The sequence below is a fragment of the Urocampus carinirostris genome, chromosome 10 (genome assembly GCF_059441175.1).
Source record: "Urocampus carinirostris isolate Australia breed hairy pipefish chromosome 10, RoL_Ucar_1.0, whole genome shotgun sequence".
In the NCBI taxonomy this organism is placed as follows: domain Eukaryota; kingdom Metazoa; phylum Chordata; class Actinopteri; order Syngnathiformes; family Syngnathidae; genus Urocampus; species Urocampus carinirostris.
Genome location: NC_142358.1, coordinates 24,507,202 through 24,526,434, shown reverse-complemented (window position 1 = coordinate 24,526,434; position 19,233 = coordinate 24,507,202). Strand labels below are relative to the sequence as shown.

General features: G+C 41.4%; 1 protein-coding gene and 1 long non-coding RNA gene across 2 annotated transcripts; both read right to left on the bottom strand.

Annotated features, from left to right (window-relative positions):
* Nucleotides 1-10,602: 10,602 nt before the first annotated feature.
* Nucleotides 10,603-13,220, bottom strand: LOC148358467 (uncharacterized). Its single transcript, XR_015851572.1, has 2 exons — nt 12,860-13,220; nt 10,603-11,742 (listed from the first exon to the last, which is right to left on the bottom strand). It is a non-coding gene; the product is annotated as an uncharacterized LOC148358467 (long non-coding RNA).
* Nucleotides 13,221-13,548: 328 nt separating this feature from the next.
* On the bottom strand, nt 13,549-17,578 carry her8.2 (hairy-related 8.2). Its single transcript, XM_088345736.1, has 4 exons — nt 17,501-17,578; nt 17,335-17,430; nt 14,923-14,995; nt 13,549-14,824 (listed from the first exon to the last, which is right to left on the bottom strand). The coding sequence occupies exons 1-4, from the start codon at nt 17,552-17,554 to the stop codon at nt 14,550-14,552; spliced, it is 498 nt and encodes a 165-aa protein (XP_088201862.1). The 5' UTR covers nt 17,555-17,578; the 3' UTR covers nt 13,549-14,549.
* Between the last annotated feature and the right edge of the window lie 1,655 nt (nt 17,579-19,233).

Genomic DNA, 19,233 nt, shown 5'->3' with positions numbered 1-19,233 from the left:
TCTATCTATCTATCTATCTATCTATCTATCTATCTATCTATCTATCTATCTATCTATCTATCTATCTATCTATCTAAAAATGCATCCACCCGAACTGGTTGTCAGTCAGTTTCAGGGCACATAGGGACAATTCTTTCATACACTCACTCATACCTAGTCACAATTTGGCCTCGCCAATTAACCTGCCGAGTCATTCCTGTTATTCTGCGCAATGGCATGTTTTATGTAAAAATTGGTTTATACTAATTTATAAAAGATGTTCTTGTACACCCAACTGTCCTCCACCATTGGACCCTATGGTATGTTTGCAAGATACATTTTAAATGACTTACTCTGATTGCAGTACAAGTACATTAAATGATACGTCCCCCAAAATGTTTGATTGACTTCTGTTTCAAATGTAAGTCAGAAAAATCTAATCAATTCATGGCTTTTCATCATTTCTTTAGTTTCTTATTGATAATATTCCTCACCTATAAAGTCAATTTCAGTTATTAGTAAACATTTTTCATGATTAAAATCTGTAAACTATATTATGCATACCTGTCAACCTCCACGGCTCCATGCAGATACAAACTGTCGTATTTTCCCGTACAAAATACAAAATAATCTTACACCACTTTTTTTTTTTTCGGAATGATGCATGATGGGAAATCCCCAGGTGGCAGACGCATGCGCACAGTGGCATCAAACCACTCGCTTCGTTTGCAATGAAAAAAAAAACGATACAGAGATAGAGGCTACCGCGGCGAACTCGTTAGACTTGATTGATTTGCCTTTTTGTGATAGTCGGTGTTTACCGGATGGTACCCATAATTGATAAATTTGCTTTTTTACGTACAGATTTTCTTGTACGTCGTACACGTCTTAAAATGCATAATAAACGTACTTTGTACGGCAAAAACGTACAGCTTGACAGGTATGATTATGTCCCAGTGTTAACTCTGAGTAAGTTCTATTGAAAACATTACTGGCTATCGTTATAGTCACATGACTCTCTGGTGTAACAATATTCAAGAAGAATAAGCATAAGTACTGCACCACTCTTTAAGGCTTTTAAGGCTTACTTATGAGGAAAAGCATAACATGTCCATGCTCATTTATAGTGGGAACCAATATTTTTGGGTAATATGTGTGATAAACATGTTTAAAGAGAAAACAGTAATCATTGCTTACTAGCTTGTTTTTCATCACAATAGTAGCACTGGCCAACTTGAGCACTAAATGAATCAAACAAAACAGGTAGATGAGGACAGAAAACACAGGGTTGTTGGAATGCTACAATAATAGCAATTCAAGATCCTGTGGGACTTCTGTTTCCAGACTGACAATCAAATCTCGGCTAACCAACTGTCGTTGGTAGTGGTGGTGGAGCAGAAGAGGGCGTTGATAATAGATGTGGCGATCCCAGCTGACACCAACATAAGGAAGAAGGAACATGAGAAACTGGAAAGGTACCAAGGGTTGAAAGAGCAGCTGCAACGGACGTGGGAGGTCAATCCCAGCGTTCTCCCCGATATAGTGGGGGTACTCTGGCCAGTAGTTTCCCCACAGAGAGAGGTTCCAGGAGATCCCAGGAACAACATCTGGAGCCTCAGTCCAGAAGAGTACAATCTTAGGAACAGCTGAGGTACTGCGCAGAACCTTCAAAACTCCCGGGCTTCTGGTAGAGGACTCGAGTCTAAAGATGAGACACATACCAGGTAACTTCAGGTAACTAAATCTGTGCATTTTCAAGTGGCTTGCACAAACTTTAGCTGGTGGATATTTGTTTTATTTGAGTGAACACTGTTATAATGTTGTAATTGCAAACCAAATATTAAGAATTTACTTTGGTACCCGAAAGGTCTGCGGTTCGAGACCGGGAGGAAACATATGTTGGCTTGGAGAGGGACAGGTTCCACAAGGCTGTATTTGCGCTAGACACACCAAAGGAAATGGTCAAGGGATCCAACCAACCAACCAACCAACAATCAACCAACCACATACCTGTCAACCTGTATGTTTTTGCCGTACAAAGTACGTTTATTATGCATTTTAAGACGTGTACGACGTAAAAGAAAATCTGTACGGAAAAACGCAAATTTGTCAATAATGGGTACCATCCGGTATACACCGACTTTCACGAAACGGCATATCAATCAAGTCAAACAAATTCGCCGCAGTGACCTCTATCTCGTTATCGTTTTTTTCATTGCAAACGCAGCGAGCGACTTGATGCTACTGTGCGCATGCATCTGCCGCCTGGGGATTTCCCATTGCATCATTCCGATCACACGTGAACAAAACCAAAGCAGAGCAGTACGTCTACATTACAACATAGTTTTGAATTTTCTTTGGATACAATCATCAAGTCGCAATGGCCGAACCTGAATTAAAACGCCATAAGTTAAATGAAAAAGGCAAGCATCACAAAGAGTGGGAGCAAATGTCAGGATGATACGAGGGATTGATACAAGCTTCAAAGAAAGGTGTGGAATATTCGTATTGTGCTGCTTGCAAAAAAGACGTGAAAGTAGCTGCCTCCGATTTCTATAATTTAAAGACGCATTTTGATACATACAATATAGAACACATGTACAATACAGTGGGAACTCGCTACTTTGCGGTTCCACGTTCGCGGGTTCAGAGCTTCGCGGGTCTAAAAAAAAATGATAATAAAATAAAATGTTGTTTTTTTTTAAGCATTTTTGAAGGGGCGTCGCTACTTCACTGATTTTTACTTTTCGCGGGTGGTTTTGGTCCCCATTAACCGCGATAACCGAGGGATTACTGTATAACATGTTAAACCACATAAATAAACAGGTTTGAAAAAAAATTATGGCCTAAAATTATTTTGTATTTCGTAAGGGAAAATACGACAGTTTGTAAGAGCGTGGAGGTTGACAGGTATGCAACCAACCAATCAACCAACCATATATAACATTTCATCTCATCTCATTAGCTGCACCACTTATCCTCAGTAGGGTCGCGGGAGTGCTGGAGCCCATCCCATCATCGGGCAGTGGGCAGGGGACACCCTGAACTGGTTGCCAGCCCATCGCAGGGCACACAGGGACAGACAACTCACTCGCTCAGTCACACCTAGGGACAATTTGGACCGGCCAATTCACCTGAAATGCATGCCTGTGGAATGTGGGAGGAAACCGGAGTGCCCGGAGGAAACCCACGCAAGCACGGGGAGAACATACAAACTCCACACAGGAAGTCCAGTAGCTGGATTTGAACCCACACAGGAGACCTTAGAACTGTGCCGCACACGCGCTAACCATATATAACATATCCAAATAATTTTCTTTGATCGATATTTGGTTTATAACAATCAGGTTTCCTGGGAGGAAACCGGAGTGCCCGGAGGAAACCCCCGCACACGGAGAACATACAAACGCCGCACAGGAAGTCCGGTAACTGGATTTGAACCCACACAGGAGGTTCCCAAGACCTTAAAACTGTGCCGCACACGTGCTAACCACTGCGCCGCTGCGCTGCCCCATATATAACATATTCAAATTATTTTCTTTTATCAATATTTGGTTTAAAACAATCAGGTCATTGGTCAATAAGATTGCTAAAGTTACGACGATTAGAATCACATTAATACATCGGAACTGATAAATCTATTATCTCTTATAGATCATGGCAATATCCGCTAAAGTCTAGCACGAGCCAGCTGCTGCATGTATGCGCGAAGTTGAGTGCCCGACCGCCTCACTTTTTCCCCGCTTTTGTGTCTGAGACTCCAAAGATCGAGCGTCCTGTTGGGCGGAGCGCATGTAACGCGATGCCTTCAGTTGGCAGCTGCTGCTGGTTTGCGGCCCCTCGGCCCCAAACAGAATCAGCCGGGGGAATTAAGGACCCTTACCCAAAGAAAGCGACAGGTGTCAGCCTGCTGCACATGCGTTTGTTCTACATGTTTATTGACAGTGCTCTCCTTGTTTGTGAATAATCTAACAACCGATCGTCCCCAAAAATATACACATTTTTTTTTAAAAATTGTTAATTCTTACAAGTCTGAGCACTCTTATAATGCAAACAATCCTTAGAATAGAGAGAGACTCGTGCGTTGTGTTGCAAAGGGTGCGTGTACATCACTTAAAGGGACAGAGTGTATTGTTTGACCACTGTATTGTGTCATGCAACTGAAAACCAGAGCTAAAAAACACTAGGAAGAATACAAACTATGGAGACTCAAAGTGACCAAACCACACCATTTTTATGTCATATTTTGCAAAGATTTCTCATTTATTTTTTGTGGGATACCCGTAGCAGCTAGATGGTGGATAAATATGTCAGCTCCCTCTACGTGAGGCTAATATTAAGTCAAATTAATGCAAATTTTTCAACATCTTTTTTAAATGCATGTCTATATGTAACGGGTGTAATAATAACTTTTATTTTATTGAAATTCCTGCTAAAATATGTGTATAGTTTTTGGTAAATGTCCTGCAATGCTGAGTCCAACAGTGCCATCTGCTGGTATGGGGTGGGGTTTGGTTTTGGCTTCTAACATGTGACCAGGAGGCGGGGTTTTGTCAGTTTAACCAGAGTACTACAAAGGTAAGACATATCTTTTGGTGCTCCACAAAATAAGTTAATTTTAAACATTATAACCCCAGCTGACAAATCTCTCACCATGCATAGTAATGTGATTGATATTGTCAAGCTGTTTTGATTTATTTTCGTTTTGTTTCTGTTTTACTAAATATTAATTCCCCTTGTAGAGATCAAAGAGATCAAACCCAGCAGAAAAAGCTAATGTTGTGACTCATCCATTTGCAGGTAAATTGTACCCATTTTTATTCCTATTTTTTCATATACATTAAAAAAGGATGATGTTGGTTAAAATTCAGAGTAAAGAAAAACATGTTGAATTCATTGTAAACGTTAAAAATCCACTATACGATCTCTTGTTAAAAGTATCTTGTTAAAATGCAAAGATTTATAAATGTATTGTGATATTCTAAAATGTATTTTCTGTAAAGTGAAAAGACAGCTCTTTGATATGCTTTGTTGTCAGTTTAACCAGAGTACTACAAAGAGATCAAAGAGATCAAACCCAGCAGAAAAAGCTAATGTTGTGACTCATCCATTTGCAGAACTGTAATAATAAAAACCTCATCATCCAGTCCAGCGTGAATGTGGATCTTTGGTGGGACACGTACAACGCGGTTACATTGGTGCCGTGACCCGTGACTTCTATCAAACTCGCCGAACCGAGGACTGTCCTACCTGCCACATGAGCTCACAGTATTTGAAATTTTAGTTACATGAGCGATATTGTTTAGCTCATTACAGTGCAGTGTCACAGTGATACGAAGGCTGCTGATTTATTTTGTGATTTTGACTTATTTACATTTTTTTCTGTTAATCTTTGAAACATGTTTAATCAGAGCAATGTGTTAGCTCCACAATTTGACACACCTATTCACTTTGGCAGGGGCAGGGGCATGGTTACCCCCATCCCCTCTGATAATAGTTCTACCCCAGGTGGTGCGACACATAGAGTAGAGGCAAGTTCCAGTGTGAGCACCCATAATGCAGCTGACCAACATGCTAGCCTACCTTCACCTCAGGTCAGACCCACATCTACGCCAAATTCCGCGAGTGAAATTTCTAAGGGTATGTACTGATTTCAGAAGGCTTAATGCAAGAACCATAAAGGATGCCTACCCACTACCGCATCAAGCTGATGCTTTGGCCGCACTTGGGGGAAATGCCTTTTTCTCCACAATGGATCTGACGTCAGGCTACTACAATGTCCCCTTGCACCCTGACGACAAAAAGTACACGGCATTCTCCTCACCATTCGGCCTTCACGAGTACAACCGGCTCCCTCAGGGACTTTGCAACAGCCCAGCAACATTTATGAGGATGATGATGTCAATATTTGGTGATCAGAATTTCATGAGCCTATTATGTTACCTCGACGATCTGATGGTGTTTGCCCCCACAGAGGAAGTTGCACTCCAACGCCTGCAGATGGTGTTTACTCGCCTTAAGGAACACAACCTCAAGCTCGCACCCAAAAAGTGTTTTTTCCTCAGACGGACTGTGAAATTTCTTGGGCATGTCATCAGTGAGGATGGAATTCGGACTGACCCCGAGAAAGTGAGAGCGATAAATGACGTACAAGTCACTGATCTAATGGAGTCGGATGGCAAGACGCCATGCCCTAGTAAAATCAGATCTTTTCTAGGCATGGTGATGTATTTCCAAAGCTTCATTGAAGCATGTTCTGCGAAGGCAAAACCTCTGTTCAGGCTCACATCTGAATCTGGTGACAAGCATAAGCGCAAGAGAGCCCGCAAGAAAGGTCAAGTGAAGCTGACGCCTGCAGATTGGTCCGATGCATGCCAGAACGCCTTTGAAACACTGAAGCACGACCTCGTGACAGGTGTCACTCTGGCCCACCCAGATTTTGATGCGCCGTTTATTCTGGCTGTCGACGCATCCTTTGATGGGATTGGAGCAGTCCTGTCACAGCTGCCACCTGGTGGAAAAGTAGCCAGACCAGTCGCCTTTGCAAGTAAGACGCTCTCTCGCTCCCAGCTCAACTACCCTGCACACAGGCTCGAATTTCTTGCCTTGAAATGGGCGGTATGTGATAAATTCAGCCATTGGTTGAAAGGAAGACACTTTACCACGTGGACCGACAATAACCCACTTACATACATTTTGACCAAACCAAGACTTGATGCGTGTGAACAGCGGTGGGTAGCGAAGCTAGCTGCATACAATTTTGACCTGAAGTACATTCCCGGACCAAAGAACATCGTAGCCGACGCTCTGAGCCGTGAGCCATTTGTACGGTCATGTGTGGGTCATCGCCTTGTTACCGAGCCCTATACTTCGCTCTTGGACCAAGTCAACAGGGTGAACAACAGTACTGTGCAAGAGGTGTTCAGAGTATCCAACAATTGTCACGCTGTTGTAGACGAGAGTGCTGGGACATCAGACGAGTCAGTAAAAAGGGCAATTCCATCAGGCTCCAATGGTTCTGTGACATCAGAAGAGGTTGCTGCTGTCTTCAGTGCTCAGTCCACTGGTGGCGTGGGTCAAGTGATGGGAACAGACGCCAACTTCAATCTTCTGCAGAAGGGAGATCAGTCAACGGCACTCCCACAGAGTCAGCTTGTTGGTTTACAAGAACAGGACAACACAATAAGCAGGACCATGTACTTTGTGCATAGACACAAGAGACCTACCAGGCGTGAGAGAGCTGTCGAGTCGCCTAGTGTGATGAAACTACTGAAGCATTGGAGCAGACTCACCATACAGAATGGCATGCTCTACAAAATAAGGAAAGATCCTCACATGGCCAAGAAAATCTTCCAGTTTGTGGTGCCTGATTCATTGAAACAGAAAGTCCTTCAAGGTTTACATGACTCAGCAGGTCACCAAGGCCAGAACCGTACTTTGTCTCTGGTGCGGCAACGATTCTTCTGGAATGGCATGGAACGTGATGTTGTGAATTATGTCAAATCCTGTCAGCGCTGTGTAGTAGGGAAAACACCGGAACCACACAACCGTGCACCACTCAAGAACATAGTCACCTCTGAGCCTATGGAGTTGGTCTGTATAGACTTTTGGACTGCTGAGCAAGAGAACAAGTCTGTAGATGTCCTGGTCGTAACTGATCATTTCTCCAAGATGGCGCACGCCTTCCCTTGCAGAAATCAAACCGCCAAACAAGTTGCTCGCCGTCTGTGGCAGGATTTCTTCCTTGTCTATGGTTTCCCACGGCGTATCCACTCTGATCAGGGAGCTAATTTTGAGAGCAAACTGATCAAAGAGCTTCTAGAGATGGCAGGGGTGCAGAAATCCCATACCACTCCGTACCACCCCATGGGAAATGGCATCGCAGAACGATTCAACCGAACATTGGGAGATATGATCAGAACCCTTCCCCCTCAGCCCAAAGCAAAGTGGCCACAAATGCTGCAGCAGCTCACATTCTGCTATAACTGCACAGAGCATGAGACAACAGGGTTTGCACCGTTTTACCTAGTGTTTGGTAGGATCCCTCGTCTCCCTGTCGATGTCATGTTTCAACATGCTAATACCAATGATGCTGTTGTCAGCTACTCTGACTTTGTACGCCATCTGAAGAAAGATCTACATGAAGCTGCTCAGATTGTACAGAGGAATACTCTCAGAGAACAGACTCGTCATGCCAAGCTGTACAACCGTAGGGCCAAAGGATCACCTCTCGTCGTGGGAGACCGGGTGTTGATCGCCAACAGAGGTGTCCCGGGGAAACGCAAAGTTGCAGACAAGTGGGAGTCAACCCCGTATGAAGTCATATCAGTCAAGCCTGATCTCAATGTCTACAGAGTCAAGGATTGTCTGACGGGCAAAGAGAAGGTAGTTCACAGGAATTTGCTGCTCTCTGTTAGCTTCTTGCCCTGTGAGGATGATCTGGCCAGCGAATCTGAACACTCAGAGTCTGACGCTGCTATGCATGGAAGTGATGTATGCCCTGATTTACCTGACGCGGTTGAAGACAGTGATGTCCGTACAGTAAACTGGGTGATACAGGCAGGTGAAGAGCAAGTTCATCCAGAGGTAGAGGATAACTCACTAGACAGCAGATCTGATGCCCAGTCCGACTCTCGCAGTGTTGATACATCCAGCCGAGGAAGTCAGCACATCCCCGAACAAGATGTTGACCATACTTCAAGTGACAATACGGAAAGCCCATCACAGTGCTCTGAAAACATGATCCCTTTGGGTATGGGTCTCCCAGACGAGACCCCATTGAACACTGACCATCTGGACGCAGACTCCCCTGATACTGACTGTTTAGACTTGACTGCCCCAGACCTTCAAGCTCAGGTTATTTGTGCTCAACCTAACCGTTATAGTCTTAGGGTCCGCCAGTCCATCAGGCCTCCTAGTCGTCTTATTTGTCAGATGAATGACCATGTGGTAGGTGACAATCATCTGTCCGCAATATCTGCAAGTTCCTAGTTTAAGTTCAGTAGAGATGCACTTTCAGTTTGAGTAACAAAGCTTGAGTAAGAAACAAGAATTGTGCCTATGTGAGCACTTACAACTACAGGAACAATGTTTGATATTTCAGAGATGTAACAGGCATCTTTGAGTCTGTGCTTAGTTAGGAGTTTGCTCGCCTCCTTTCTTTTCACACTCCTTTTTGGGAGAGTTTTAGAACTGACATGCACTTCAGTTTGTTCCTTGTAATACTGTACCAGTTTTCGTGTCCTCTTTTTCATCAGTATTTGCCTTTTTGGCATGTGATTTTTTTTCTTTTTAAGTGTAGCACTCCCATATTTAGCAGAATTTCAGGGGGGTGTATGTAACGGGTGTAATAATAACTTTTATTTTATTGAAATTCCTGCTAAAATATGTGTATAGTTTTTGGTAAATGTCCTGCAATGCTGAGTCCAACAGTGCCATCTGCTGGTATGGGGTGGGGTTTGGTTTTGGCTTCTAACATGTGACCAGGAGGCGGGGTTTTGTCAGTTTAACCAGAGTACTACAAAGGTAAGACATATCTTTTGGTGCTCCACAAAATAAGTTAATTTTAAACATTATAACCCCAGCTGACAAATCTCTCACCATGCATAGTAATGTGATTGATATTGTCAAGCTGTTTTGATTTATTTTCGTTTTGTTTCTGTTTTACTAAATATTAATTCCCCTTGTAGAGATCAAAGAGATCAAACCCAGCAGAAAAAGCTAATGTTGTGACTCATCCATTTGCAGGTAAATTGTACCCATTTTTATTCCTATTTTTTCATATACATTAAAAAAGGATGATGTTGGTTAAAATTCAGAGTAAAGAAAAACATGTTGAATTCATTGTAAACGTTAAAAATCCACTATACGATCTCTTGTTAAAAGTATCTTGTTAAAATGCAAAGATTTATAAATGTATTGTGATATTCTAAAATGTATTTTCTGTAAAGTGAAAAGACAGCTCTTTGATATGCTTTGTTGTCAGTTTAACCAGAGTACTACAAAGAGATCAAAGAGATCAAACCCAGCAGAAAAAGCTAATGTTGTGACTCATCCATTTGCAGAACTGTAATAATAAAAACCTCATCATCCAGTCCAGCGTGAATGTGGATCTTTGGTGGGACACGTACAACGCGGTTACATATATAATAGTACATTTGTTTTTTGTTTTTGTTTTTTTAATCCATTTGTATTACAGCATCCAATACCCGACCTTTAGTTGTCACGGTATTGTGCAGGGGTCTCCAAAGTTTTTCAAGCTGAGAGCTATTTTTTAATACTAACTAGCGCAAAAGGCACATAGTTTTATCAACATTTCTAAAATAACAATTTATCATGCTGTTCATATGTCATATCTATGTCGTTATTGTGTTATTACCAGGTCTAATATGGGAAGTAGGGTTAAATAGACTCAGTCACAACGAAAAAAGAGCATTTTACGAGAAAATCACAATGACCTGGAACTGGTGAGGTGAGCTGTTTGCTGAACAGGCCTGCAGGCACCTCAACAGTCTATAGGGGGAACCCTGGTGCCCACGGGCACTGTGTTGGAGACCCCTTGTATAATAAAAATAGCAAATAGCAAAAATCTGTGAGAAGGTTACAAATTAGGGAGACTCAAAGTGACCGAACTGCATTATTTTTTATTAGTTATTCATTTTTGGGCGAGTCTTTTGCGAAAAAAGGTAAAAAGAAAAATCAAGAAAAAACAATGAAATAACAAAGAATGGAAAAAAAGTTTTTCTTGTTCCTGTAGCAGCAAGATATCGGACAAACTTGTCAGCGGCCTTTAGGTGAATTTGTGTTATGCAAAATAAATACAAATATATTGTATTTCAAAAAATTTACGTTTATATGAATGAGTGAATGGCCTTTATTGGCATTATACAACTATAATAAATCAGAAGGCTTCTCCTTTCAGTGCAAGTAAGACGAATTAAAAAGGTAAAAATGTGCGAAAGGATATGAAAATTAAAAAGCAATACGTAAATGATGTATGATAAATATATGCATATTCACAGTGGCAGTTGTGCAGAACATTATGTTCTTGGACACTGCAGATGGTAGTTCAGGGTCCATTTGATGTATATTTGCTTATCATCCATATTTTTTAACAAATTAAGTTTTTTTACCACAATGAGGCACGAACAAATACACGCTGCCCCTTTAACAAATCCAGCGTGCTTTATTGCTTGGAATTAATGCGCGAAGTTCTGCAGGCAGCGTCAGTAAAAGTCTAGTACCCCAAATGAAGGAAGCATCCCAGACCTTTGAAGTGGAATGGTTTTGGCACCTCGCCACCCCCAGATCCCAGCTCCACATCTTTAATGGTGCGGACTGGGAGCAGCTGTCCCGAGCCGCCTTTGTTGGAGGGCCCGGTGAGGGGACCAGTCTGGCATCCCCCTCTGCCTGGCTCTATCAAGGGGGTCACTCAGAACCAACACAGGGAAGGAGAATGGGCCATATGTACAGCTTTGAAATCCCATTCATCACTTGCAACATCGACACCCAGTCAGTCTCGCCCCCCACTGCCTGCTGTGTTTTCTTCTTCACAACTTATTTACATTTAATACAGACTACTAGTTATAATTTACAGTCTGACGTTTTTTTGGGAGACACTCTATTGGCAATAATTAACTCTTGATTGATGTGGACATGGTGGAATACTGGAAGACTGATTACGTCTGCTTTACAGTTCGGAGGTCCTGGGTGAAATTCCAGTCACTAGCCTTCCTGTGAGGAGTTTGCATTTTCTCCACCTGCCTGAGTGAGGGATACATTTATAGTTTAGTAAACAATGAGGATAAGGAGAGAAGACATTAATGAATGCTGAACTAGGAAGAACAAGAGAGGACTGTAGAAAATCATCTAAGAAAATTCAGATCTGTCCTCCCCTGACATTAAATCTTCGTGGTTACAAAAACCTACCAGTCAACCTCAGCTAATTGCTCTCCTTATTACTTCCCACATAAATGCTTGATCGAGAATAACATTTGCTAGTTTACTGTGACAATATTAGCAATCAACAATGAAGTTGTTGTCTGCTACCAGTGACTGATATTATCCAGAACAGATTGGCCCGGCAGTAGAGTGGGAGGGGTTGAACAGTAGTTGTTTCCATAGTTGGGCTTATTTTTGATTCTTTGTTTTACTTAAGCATTTCGGTCACCTCAACAATCATGTGGGAAAGATTTCTAACTTTCAGAAATCTTAACCAGGTCTACGATACCGAAATGATACAAAACATACAGTAATTGTTTGAAAGTAGAATAGAATATAATGGAATTTAATGGGATAGAATAGAATGTCCTTTGTTGTCGTTGTACAGAAGTACAGCAAGATTGGAGGACGTCTCTTTTCACTGCAAAAGTAAGATGAAGGTAAAAACATACGAATGTGTCAAATGATAAAGATTTAAAGAGTAATAGTTTAATGATATGTAATAAATATGTGTGAGTTCCTAGGGAGTTATGAAAGTAGCCGGAGTCATAGTGGCAATAGAATAGAATGTGCATTAGGTAGTCTGTAAACGGGTAAATGTGGACAACCTTGTCGCAACCTGCACTATTTTTTTCTGTCATGATTACTGATGTGAAGCACCTGTGCCCGCTCATTTGGCGCCAACCACCGCGGGTTCTGATTGGCTCCCTGTCAGTATTTGAACCCAGTCCTGTCTGTCCCCTGTTGTCAGCCCGTGTGCGTACGTCAGTGAATACTAGGCAAGCCTTTTTCAACCCCGACTTCCACCTGTCCCGTTTTTGCTCCCGTCTGTCTCCGGCTTCGACCTGTTTTGCTCCTGACCACGTCTATTCTCCCATCCCGGCTTACGACTCGCTTACGACCCCGACCACGCCTTGCTGGCCCAGTCCCGGCTACCAACCTGTTTTTTCTGTCCCTGACACCGCCATCGCTCGCTACGGAAGATCCACTTCTGGATTCGGAGCACAACCCGAGTCGGAGAGCGACTTGTTCCCGCGTCCAGCGAACACCAGATCGTGGGCGCAGCCCTTTTTCTTTCCTCCAATAAAACTTGTGAGAAACGTAACGCAATTGGGTCCCGTTTCTGTTCTGGTCCTGACATTTTCAGGGTCAAAGATAAAAAAAAAGGGGTTTTTCCTTTTTTAATCCTGGTTGTCATGTGAGAAACACTTATCTTAAAGAATGCATGTTTTTCCCCTCAGGAGAATGAAACTCTATAACTGTATTTTGAATATTTTTCCAACATGAAAGCAACAATACATTTAATATTTACTGATTTAGAAAACTAACGTTCTTGAAATAACGTGTAAAAGAAACCATTGACTGACTGAATACGTCATAAACAAATTGAAAACAAATTTCAGAGATACATTGCTTTTGCCACGACATCAACAAAGATATGCAAATTTGAATAAGTACAAATCTCAAATTTTGATATTTATTTCTGAAATTCTCAAAATTGTTTTTGTTGAAATTTTCACACAAATCGAAAATATAATCTCAGTTCTTTAGTGCTACTTTTGAAAAAAAAAAAAAAGATAACAACAATAAAACGAAAATAATGAAACAAAAACTCAAACAAATCTCAACAACCTTTATATCATTTATTAACTCGGAAATTTGTTTTAATAATTATAAAAATTAAAAAAAATGTCAAGCAAAAAAAAAAACTTTTTTAAATGTCACATTTTTCGAGCAAGCAATAGCTTTAGCACCATCTAGTGTTTGTGCATATCACTGATACAGTACTGTGAGGGGTATATGGAAGGATCAGAGAAATAAGTAACTACAGTACCTGTATTTCGGAATTTCTCAGTTCAAAGCTACAGAAAGGAATATACAGTACAGTATACAGTACATTGCCCCTAGTGGTCTTGATATGTACAGACAGCAGTATGAAAACGTAGCAAAAAAAACCCTACTGTTATGTACAAATACTCTACTACAATGCTTAAAGAAAAACGAACAAAATTAATAATGAGGATTTACGCTAAAAGTAAAAAAACTTGCATCAAATTAACAACAATACAGTACAAAATATCCCTATCTTGATTCAATTAGTGCTTACAACTGCTAAATTGACACAAAATAAATGTTAATTGATCTGATTTGACAAGAATTTTACATCTGAAAAAGACAAAAAAATGGCACAAACAACATAAGCCCTAATAAACACGAACTCAAATTAACATATTAAGTTAACTACATATACCAAAAACTCGGTCCTGGGTACTTGCATAAATAAAATACCACATTTTACTGATGTCAATCGAGCAAAAGGGCCAGACACAAAAATCTATGCAATGGCAAGAAAGTGGAAGAAGAAAGAGAAGCAATACATTTCAAACCCAATAAATAGCATATTAATACAATAAATACTTGAAAGATTAATAAAAGCCTTCTACAATGCAGGCTACAATAAGTCAACTTCAGAAGCGAAGTACTGCACAAAGGTCATTTTAAAAACGTGATAGCACAACTATTAAAATACCGGATGGAACAAAACCGCCCCACGTTTGTCTTCAGAGTAGCATATCTATAAGATACATAACACCGGTTGGCCTGGAAACGGGCTTAAGGGACGCCAACGTTCACCAAGGTCGCCACATCTCCAGCATTCCCAAATGGGAGTCCCGATTGGCCACCTCCGACACCGTAGGTGGATGCTGGCCTCGACCCTGCAGGTTTTGGAGGTGGTTCCTGGCCGCAGGCTCTTCTGAGGATCTCGGGAGGCACCTGAGCAGGTGATCAAGCAGGCGTGTGGCGAGTGTTTGGTCCATCCAGTCGCAGGTGAGGAGAATGTTGTGGATTTGGTGCATGCATTGGATGTAACCTGTACTGTATTTCTGCTGGGCCTCCAAAGGGTCTGCAAGGGATAACTGAGGGTTAACATAAAAGATAGCGCCCTCAGGTGGTGGTAGGCAAACTTGCAACATGTCTGACCTTAAGATGAGCGATTCTTACCTTTATTCGTCTGGATGTTCTGCAGATGTTTCACAGTCATCTCTAGTATGTCGGCTTTTTCGAGTTTAGATTGCTGTAGTGAAGGAAGACAGCAGGTCGGTTTAGATGAGGTTCGTTTTTTTCCAGAGTTAATAGAGAGCTGCATCCACATGCATAGGCAGGGACTAGCTCAGACATAGGCACTGCGGTTCTCGAGGGCCGCATTATCCTGCTTGATTTTGGAGGGTTTTCTTCTTCAATTTAGGTGATACAAATTATGGGCATGTTAGCAAACTAGCAAGCTGATCCTGGTGATTGGAATTACCTGTATTGAAGCAGAGAAACCCACATAATCTCAATCTTAAGAACTAGAGTTCCCAGGTCTGGATAGGTGGTGCTAGAGCCTCTGCATTCTCTCAAAACAGTCCATTTTGGAAAGTTCCCTTTTTTAGGGATGAAGGATACCAAAACAATGCTCAAATCTCAACTAGCCACCGATGCATATCACATACTCTAATATGACATAAAATTCTCCTACTAATGATAAATAGCCTCAAATAAATACATTTAAATCCCAACATGATATGGACTAAATTATGATAGGATTTAAATGTATTAATATTTGAAAATTTACGACCCCTTTAATTTTAGCTTATTTATTTTTAAACGGACACTAATTGGGTGACCAAACAGCACTATTTTCATTCTCATTTTATTGCCCAGTCTTTCACAAGTTTTTTTTAAGTACCCGCAGCAGCAAGAAGTTGGAAAATCCTCTCAGCTCGCTCTAGGTGACCTTAACGCCATTGCATGGTCAATGCCAATTTCTTGATCTACGAGTAATCCAAAACTGCATGTTTATCTGACATATAAGTATTTTTGCTTATTATTCAAATCAATATCGTTGTCGAATTAAGTTTTTTTTTTTTTACCACTAAGAGGTGATAAATAATATTACAATGTCCTTTAATGAAGGTTAGTATCTGCACTGACACCTGGGATCTCCGATCCCTATTTTTTAGGGTTTCTATTTGAGGTCAGTTTTTCTGCTCAATAATTACTGAATTCTAGAAAAGCTGCACTTTTAAAACTGTTGTGAAAATTGGCTTTTTTTTGTTAGATCTAAAAAAAATATAGTATTTAGATAACTTAGGAATTTGAATTTTCCAAGTTTATGTAAAACATGTTCAACCTTAAATGGCACCATGTTGACCCTTCTAAATTATTACAAATTGGAACAAAGTTGGTGACAAACACAAGTGGGGAAACTACATTTTTTGTATTCTGGACACCTTTACCTGTTTTAAACCTTGTGTGTAAAATGTTCAAAATCGTACCTTTATTAATATTAAATAAAAGTTTAATGACTTTAGAGATGTGTGCACGGTAACTTGTTCTATTTAAGACGACAGTGTGTATTATCTAACACCTTCTATTGGTATGAAGACAATATTAATTTAAAGAAATAAACGTGACATATAATAATAAACAAATAGTAATCCATCCATCCATCCATCCATCCATTATCTGCGCCGCTTATCCCCAGTAGGGTCGCGGGGGTGCCGGAGCCCATCCCAGCAATCTTCGGGCAGTGGGCAGGGGACACCCTGAACTGGTTGCCAGCCAGTCGCAGGGCACACAGAGACAGACAATTCACTCGCTCATTCACACCTAGGGATAATTTGAGGAAACCCACGCAAGCACGGGGAGAACATGCAAACTACACACAGGAAGGTTTGATCTCATGACCACTGCGCCGCCGTGCTGCACCAATAGTTATCATATAAGGTTTTTTTAAAATACTCCTAGGTCAATAAACCTGCATTATTTTCATGTAACAAGCACCTCACTCAGAAGGAGCTGCCATAAATGTCCGTCATCATGCTGCTGCGGGCACCTAAAAACCTCAAAAGGTTAGGCAAAAAAAAGAAAACCTCGTGTCTTGCTTTTATTTATTTTAAATAAAAGTTAATGACTTTAGAAATGTGTGCATGGTAACTTGTTCTATTTAAAGGACCAGTGTGTATTTAGCGCCTTCTAGTGGTAAAAAGACGATATTGATTAAAAAAATAAGCATAGCATATAATTATAAACAAATAATAAACATATATGATTTTTTTAAATACTCCTAGGTCAAGAAATGTGCATTAATTCCGCATAACAAGTGCCTCCCCAAGAGGGAGCTGCCATAATTGTCCACCATCGTGTTGCTGCGGGTACTAAAAACCTCAAAAGGCTAAGCGAAAAATGAGAAGTAAAATGGTGCGTTTTGATCCCTTTGAGTATTCTATTTTTCTTGTTTTCGAGTGTACTACACAATACAGAGACATCTATTGGTCAAATAATACATACTGTCTCTTTAAGCAAATGTGCAAAAGGAAATGAGCAAAATGGACCTATTTTGATATGTGTGCATGCTACTGGGGTACTCACGTCAAGTCTGAAGGCACTGATGACGGTCTCCTTCAACTGTTCCAAACAGTTGTTGATCCTTTCACGTCGTTTCCTCTCAATCAGAGGTTTCCGCATCTGTTTGTTGAGTTAAAATGTAAGCACACTAAAGCAGCAAGTTGGAAAGTCGTGTGAAATGGTCAGATACCTTCCGCTCCTCTTTGGCGTTGGCATGTTTGTGGAGCGTGGGTGAAGCAGTCATGATGCTGCAAGCGTCCCCTCTAAACGCTAGTGTCTCTAGGGCACTCGGTGCGCCACCTCCTTCCTATTTATAACGATGCGATTAGCATGTGAATGCGCTAACTCTTTGGCTGGGAAATTTTCCCACACACACTCAAGACTCCCAGGTCACTGGCTCCATTCAGCAGATTCACCCATAGGAGTGACCGGCCTGAGGGGGAAAAGGGAGAAGGGTTGGTGGAGCATGAGCAACAGATGTCCAGCCTGAAAGCATACCCTCCCTTCCAGGCCTCCGCCCATGAAAAGTTTGTCGTTTCCTGCTCTCCCAGGGTGAAACAAGGGTGTGTGGTTACCATGTTTTTGCCACGGAATGCCCTTTAGCAATTCTGTGCCATGACCGGCGTTAAGTTACACCTGCAAAGGGAGCCTGACCTCCACTCTGAAAGGCCACAGAAAGAGACTAAAACGAAACATTAACAAAACGTTGGGGAATAACAATTTCAATTGTCTTTGTCTTTTTTTTGGTCTTTGTTTTCACAGATAACAGCGTAGTGAACATTGTTTACAACAAGATTGCCACTCCAGGATAAACGTGTAGTTGAAAGAGAAAAATATGATAAACTGGTTATCAGAATAAATTGGCAAAATATTTACACAGACTGTCCTAAGTTGTGTTTCAGAAAAATAGTATTATGAAAAAGCAGTGCAATGACATTTAGCATCAAAATACTTCTAAAAAAAGTTGATAAATAATATTTTTTCCATTCAAAGGCCAAATATGAATTTTTCACTGTCGTGTACGCTTGCTCAGTCTGGTGATGGCTTTGGGTAAGAAAATGTCTCTGAACCTGGTAGTTTTTATTTTAAGGGATCTGCAGCACCTTCCAGAGGGCAGCAGGTCAAAGAGGTGGAGACTGGGGAGAGAAAAGTCTTTTTACAATGTTGTTGGTTCTGCTGCAGTATCGCATGCCAGCATTGTCCACCAGACTAAGCGGAGAGGAGTCAATTATTTTCTGGGTTGTGTTGATGACCCTCTGTAGGTTTTTTCTCTCGTCTGCCATGCTTCCAGAAACCACACAGTGACATGGTATGCCAGAATGCTCTCCACCGTGCCTCTGTAGAAGGACACCAGCGGATTCGATTCCAGGTTGCTGTTTCTGAGCGCTCCTGGGAAGTGGAGTCACTGCTGAGCCTTCACTACGACACCTCTGATCATGGCAGACCAGGAGATTTGCACGCCCAGGATATTCATGGAGTGAACTCTGTCTATCAGTCTCCATTGATGATGTGTGAAACTGGGGCCAGACTATGTGGAGAGCAGCCAATTATTTTCTGAGTTGTGTTGATGAGCCTCTGTAGGTTTTCTCTTCTGCCATGCTTCCAGAAACCACAAAGTGACGTCGTATACCAGAATGCTCTCCACCGTGCCTCTGTGGAAGGACACCAGCAGCTTCGATTTCAGGTTGTTCTTTCTGAGCACTCTCAGGAAGTGGAGCCACTGCTGAGCCATCACTATCACAGCTCTGATATTGGCAGACCAGGAGATTTGCATGCCCAGGACATTCAAGGAGTGGACTCTGTCTACACAGTCTCCATTGATGATGTGTAAAACTGGGTTCATGCTTGTCCGCCTTAAGTTGAGTATGACTTCATTGGAATTCGTGATGTTCAGTATGAGTTTATTTTTTTAACACTATATTG